Source organism: Gallinula chloropus (genome assembly GCF_964237585.1).
Source record: "Gallinula chloropus genome assembly, chromosome: 17".
Taxonomy (NCBI): domain Eukaryota; kingdom Metazoa; phylum Chordata; class Aves; order Gruiformes; family Rallidae; genus Gallinula; species Gallinula chloropus.
In genome coordinates this window covers 6,532,448-6,538,554 of record NC_140102.1, presented here as the reverse complement: position 1 = coordinate 6,538,554, position 6,107 = coordinate 6,532,448, and the positions used below count along the sequence as shown (strand labels likewise).

Genomic DNA, 6,107 nt, shown 5'->3' with positions numbered 1-6,107 from the left:
AGGAGCATCTTCCTCTGGGACCAGTGGCAGGGGTCCCCACAGGATCCCCTGTAACCTGCGTGCTCTGTCCTTCCTCTCCACAGCCCCTTGTGCCCGCTCATGTTGGGGGGCAGCGTCCCTTCTGCTGCTGTGCTTGATGTGATTAATTCCATGTGTTTGCTCAACAGAAACATACAGAGAAACCTCACAGGCTGGAGAGCCTGGGAATAACCAGGCTGTAGTTCGTTTACAACACAATGGCGCTTCCCAATTACTCCATTCACTTGGATGATGTTGATAACTACAGTGACTATGCCGATTACATCTACGAGGAGACCAGCACTGTGTGGACAGACCCATCCCACGACCCAAAGGATGTTGCAAGGATCCTCTCTGTCGTCATCTACACGGTGTCCTGCGTGTTGGGCATCCTGGGGAACGGCCTCGTCATCGCAATCATAACCCTGAAGATGAAGAAGTCCGTCAATGCCATCTGGTTCCTCAACCTGGCCGTCGCCGACTTCCTCTTCAACATCTTCCTGCCCATAAACATCGCTTACACGGCCATGCGGTACAACTGGATCTTCGGGACAGTCATGTGCAAGTTGAACTCCTTCCTCCTCATCCTCAACATGTACACCAGCGTCCTTCTGCTCACCACCATCAGCTTCGATCGCTACGTGTCTGTGGTGTTTCCCGTCTGGTCTCAAAACCATCGGTCGACCAACCTGGCGTATCTGGTTTGTTTGATTATCTGGACTGTCGGCATCATTATGAGCTGCCCCTCTCTTGTCTTCCGAGACACAGCTCAAGCCCGCAACTCTGTGGTTTGTTTTAGCAACTTCTCCCTCTCCAGAAATAAGTCTTACCAAGCCCTGGCACTAACGAGGCACCGAACAGTGAACATCACCAGGTTCCTCGCTGGGTACATCATTCCCATAACCATCATCACATTCTGCTACATCGCCATCGTCTTCAACTTGCGTCGAAACCGCCTTGCCAAGTCCAAAAAGCCCTTCAAGATCATTGTCAGCATTATAGTCACCTTCTTCCTTTGCTGGAGTCCCTATCACCTGCTGAACCTCCTGGAAACGCAGCCCGACACGATCCCGCGCTCTGTGTTTGAGATCAGCATCCCCCTAACCACAGCGCTCGCTGCCTCCAACAGCTGCATGAACCCCGTCCTCTATGTCTTCATGGGCCAGGACTTTAAGAAGTTTAAGGTCACCATCCTTTCCAGGCTGGTGAACGCCCTCAGTGAGGAGACAGGCCACTCCAGCATTGTTCACAGGAGCTTCTCCAAGATGTCTTCAATGACCGAGAAGGATACAACAGTCCTCTAAACTCAACTTGGACGTCAGCAGGATGGCCAAGGGCTTCCGATGTTGCCAGTGCCCACCACTATGATGGTGGTCACCCTCACAGTGGCCCCTGGTGTGGGATGAGCGTGGTCCAATGCTGTCCTACAGCGTGTTCTTCAACTGGTCTTGCTGCCTGGGGGCTGGCAGGCATTGGAGACCACCACTCTGTGCATGTGGAGAAGACACAACTATCCTTAGTCTTTCTTTGTGGTTGCAAAGAAGATTGCAATGAACTATTTAAGAAAACACTTCAGGGCATTCCTGTCTAATCTATGCATCACCCAGCCTGACAAGGACATCTTGCCTTTTCCAGAGACATCACGATGTTCCTGGGAGAGTGGGTGGAGGATGTGCCTGGGAAGGCACCTCTGCTGCCAGACTCCTGAGATGGACGGCTGGGTGGGCACCTGCCATGGATGACCCCTGCCACAACAAACACTCTTCCTACATCCTATGTATGCGTGTAGCTACTCATCTTAAAGCCCTAAAGTATATCGGTACCAGCACAATATGTTTTTAATCATGTCCTTAGCACCTTCTACCCAGAGGGGCCCTGAGGAGGTGTCTTCATAATAGGGGTTTGATGAACTGGGAGGTTTCGTGTGTCTTCGAAGGGATTCAAGCCCAGGACCACCTGCTGGGGTGGGGAGTGGGTTTGTGAACAGGGTCACCAACACAGGGAGCTGGGAGAGGGCACAAAAAATAGAGAGAAAGGCTTGTTTGATGTGTCTTTTGGGCAGATGCTGCTTTGATGGGTGTGTTGTGCATGGTACATTTGTCAAAGTGGTTTGATGGCTGTGAGCCTTAGCAGGTCCTTGGGAAGTGCCTGGGTGGCACCAGGGAGCAGGTCTGTGGGGCTGGGGACCACAGTCCTGTGGGTAGAGGATCTGCTGTCCCCTCCTGGACCCAGGTAGACCCTGGATCCATCGATGGTGGCTCTCTGGTGCGATGGGTCCTACGGGAAGATTTTGTCTTCCTGACCAGGCAGCGAGCCTGTTGCTGGCAGGAGGCTGCTGTGGCACACAAATCTCAGTGGGGAAGGAGGGGCTGAGCCACTGTCTCGATCCAATTTCACGCACGGTTAATTTGGGAGGTCCTTCACTGTTTGGGTTTCTTGCCTGACAGCAGTGTCATGCTTATTTATGTGTTGGCTTCTCTGTGTCACCTCCTCCAGCCTCTTGCTTGCAGGCAAGTGAGGAAGGACCAAGTCCTTCACCTGCACTGGAGCAGGACCAGTCCCTGGAGCTGGGGTCAAGCAGCACCCGATGGCATCAGGGACATTTCAGGGGGTTCCTGGGGGTCCCAGACCCTGCGATGCGCAGAGGGAGCTTTGTGCAAGGGCCAGCACGCTGACAGCTGAGTGTGCTCGCAGGGACAAGCAAAGGCTGAGGTGTTTATTTATAGGGGGTTTTAAATAACCCCCCCAAAATTGGGCAGAAAAGCAAAGCTGCAGATCATAGGAGGCAGGGAGCAGTTCCCAGCCTCCTGGCAGCAGTAGATCCTGCCAGGCACAGGCGTAAGTCGCAGAACCCTGTAACTGAGCTGCAGCCCTCAACTGTGTGAATGCCGAGGATAATATCGGCCACTGTGGTGGGAGCTGGATTTTGGACAGATTATGGGATGTCCCCTCCACAGGGATGCCTGCAGCATCCCTGCCCAGCACTGCCAGAGCCTGGGCACTGCCTGCGTCACCCCTGGGGTGGATATACCCATGAGGCCAGGGTGTTTGGCTGTAGTTTTTGGGCTGCTGGATGGTACCCCACACCAGGGCAGGGAGATGCCCAGTGCTGCTGTGGATCTGGATCACTAAAAGTGGAGTGCTCTTCCCTCTCCAAAAAACCCTGTGCAGGGGCTGCAGCATTGGAGGATGCTGTGATGGAGGAGACTGCAGGAGAGGAAGGCTTTTTGAGGAGGATCCTCACTTGTGTTACTTGGGATTCAATTACCCACTGACAGACTGGTAGGTTCTATCAGCAGACAGACAGGGCAGATGGACAGACAGCTGCTCAGGGACACGCAGAACTAGCAGTGGCTGAGCAGGAGCCCAGGACCCCTTTGGGGTACAGGGGGAACATGGTGCACCCTGGAGGCAGCAGCCACTGATGCTTTTTCAGGCTTGAGGTTTGGGGCAGCTGAAGTGTCTGTTCTCCCCTTTCCCTGCCATGGGACTGGTTCAGGGGACAGTGAGGGATGAGTGGGGGGAACCAAATAGCCCATGTCCCTCAAGGACCAGACCCAGAGCTGTAGCCTTGCCCCTCGGTACTGTGCCTTGGTGCTTGGGAGCCGTGCTGGAGTGGGGATCACTAGTGGTCATGGCTGGATTTTGCAAGCCAAGCTAGTATTACTGCAAACAGCTTCCCCCCCCAAAAAAGTGATGACTTGGTACGTAACCTTGGGTTAAATCATCGCTATAATGGTAGCTTGGGAAACCCAGTGTTTGAGCTCATCTTTGTAGCTGTTTGCCTATTTAATAAAAACCTGGTTTACATACAAATACACCCCCTTCCCCCACCTTGGTATGTGCTCAAGCTCATAGTGGGGAGAGGGAAGGAATTCCAGGGCTTTCCAGTTAGCTGTTGCTTTCCCAGTGCGTATTCCCAATCCCTGGCATTGAATTTGAGATGGCAGGAAAGCATCCATGGGGATGCAGGGCTGGGGGGCTTTATGGCTGGAAGCCAGCAGCTGAGACAGGAGCATGATGCTCCAAGCCTCTCGTATGGGAGATCTTCCAAAGATGCTCTTTGGGGGCTGCTCCCCCTTTAATTTGTCCTGAAAGAGACCAAATGGCTTGGGGGAAGGGGGTGGGGGAGGGTATCTGTGCCAAAAAATGCAGCTGAAAGAGCATCGCTTGCCCTGTGCTTGCACACAGTGGTGGCTGGTGTAGACTCTCCCCCCCCCCCCCCCCCTCCCCCCCCCCACTTTGTTGCACCAAGCCCCCTCCCCATGCTGGTGCCACCTTCCTCATTTGGAAGGGGAATTCTGAATTCCAGCACTGAGATGGGTCTCTGGGGACTGTCTGCATCGCACCCAGCTGGTTCTCCCATCACCTCCTGCACCACAGTGTCCCCTTCCTACTGTGTTTGGGGGGGAAGGGAGGGGTCAGCTCCTGCACCCCAGTGGGTTCCCAGTGTTTTGCCTTCCTCCATCCAGACACCCCAGGACGAGGCTGCTGCTTCACCCCCTTCTGCTGCTGGTCCCCCCTGCATCCATCCCAGCAGGTTTTGGGATGAGCTGTGGGAAGAGAAGTGACCCCCTCCAACCCTGCCTGCTGGACCCCGCAAACTGCCCGGCATTGAGTGAGCATCCCTGGGGAATGCACCAGTGATTCCCATTCCCCTGTCGCCCATGGTGGCAGGCAGGGAGCAGATCAAACAGAGCACATTAAAAATGCATCTCTACAAACCAGGAACACGGCAGGAACACTCAGCACAAAGCTCCAGCAGCGGAACTGCTCGGCACACACTGAGGCTCAGCTGGAGAAACGCAAATGGTGTCACTTGGCGTCACCCTAACTCCTCTGGGACCACCCCAAAACTACAGGTATGCCCTGTCGCCTTGTAGAGAGGTGGAGATGCCTCCTTTCAGCTCTCCTTGTTGGGCTTTTTTTCCTGCGGTGGCAGAGATTTTGGTTGGTCCCTGGGAGGGGAGCTTGACCACAGTCCCCTGTGGTGATGGGCCAGTCCAAGATAGTCAGTTGTGGGTCCTGGGAGGGGGCCCGCTGACCCAATCCTGCCTTTGCAGGGAGGGATAGTCCCTCTCAGACAGGAGAGACATCCTTAACAATGAATTATCACCATCCTCTTGATTAATGCTGGCAGGAGGCTAATGACACTGTGACCAGCTCAAGGGTGATGTGCAAAGCCTGTCATTAGTGTCCAGGGAAGGGGCTTGGTGGCAGCTGTGGCTCCGGGAGCTCTGTGCTGGTGCGGTGGCAGCTGTGAGGTCTGCAGCCTCTTTGGGGGTGGGATTCGGTGAAATTGATAACTGGGTTTGCACCAGAGTTTAACATCTGAGGGTGAAGGTGTGAAGGGGATCTGAGGCCACCACCATGCCTGTGAGAACTGCAATTCAGGTTGCTGTGGAGGGGTCATGATTTTAGGGTAGCTCAGGGCTGGCCGGCAAAAACAACAGGTTTCGGAGCTGGGACATTGACCCCCAGCCCAACACCCCCAGGCCCAGCCCAGAGATCTGAGCCCCAGCCCAAGACCAGCACCCCATCACTGGGACCCTGACCCCCACCCCTTGGACCCCGGACCCCAGCCCAGGACCCCACCCCACCTGTTCCTGCCCCACAGCCCATCAGGGTCCCTCACACTGCAGGGCTCAGCATCCCCAGCCTCCAGTGACGATGCTGCAGCACATCGGGAGCCTGCGGCAGGACAGGGTCCTCACCCAGCGTGCCAAACCTGTTTCTCCATGCCCCCTCCCCACTGCTGTCCCATCTCCTCCCATTAATTACCCACCATTCGCAGGACCCCAAAACTTGGGGCTGGGTATCATTTCCCATGGGCAGCTGGGAAATGACTGCAGAAGAGGCTGCAAGGATTTCTGTGGAACACATTACTGTCCTTAATGACTGTTAATTTTTCAATTAGCTGTCATGGCCCTGAAATAAAGCTGGGCTTCCCTTCCCCCATCAATCACCCCTTTATGTCGAATTGGAGTTAAGAAAAAAAGATAATTAACACCTTTATTCATTTTTTTTTTACCCTTTCCTTTTCCTCAGTGCTGGGGGGAGCAGGGGGGGGCGGTGCTGGAGCCATGTTT

General features: G+C 54.6%; 1 protein-coding gene across 1 annotated transcript; it reads left to right on the top strand.

Annotated features, from left to right (window-relative positions):
• Window positions 1-236: 236 nt before the first annotated feature.
• On the top strand, window positions 237-1,397 carry CMKLR1 (chemerin chemokine-like receptor 1; the record flags this gene model as incomplete). The annotated part of the gene is made up of 1 exon (XM_084272295.1): window positions 237-1,397. One exon carries the CDS (start codon window positions 237-239, stop codon window positions 1,320-1,322), a length of 1,086 nt encoding a protein of 361 aa, XP_084128421.1. The 3' UTR covers window positions 1,323-1,397.
• Between the last annotated feature and the right edge of the window lie 4,710 nt (window positions 1,398-6,107).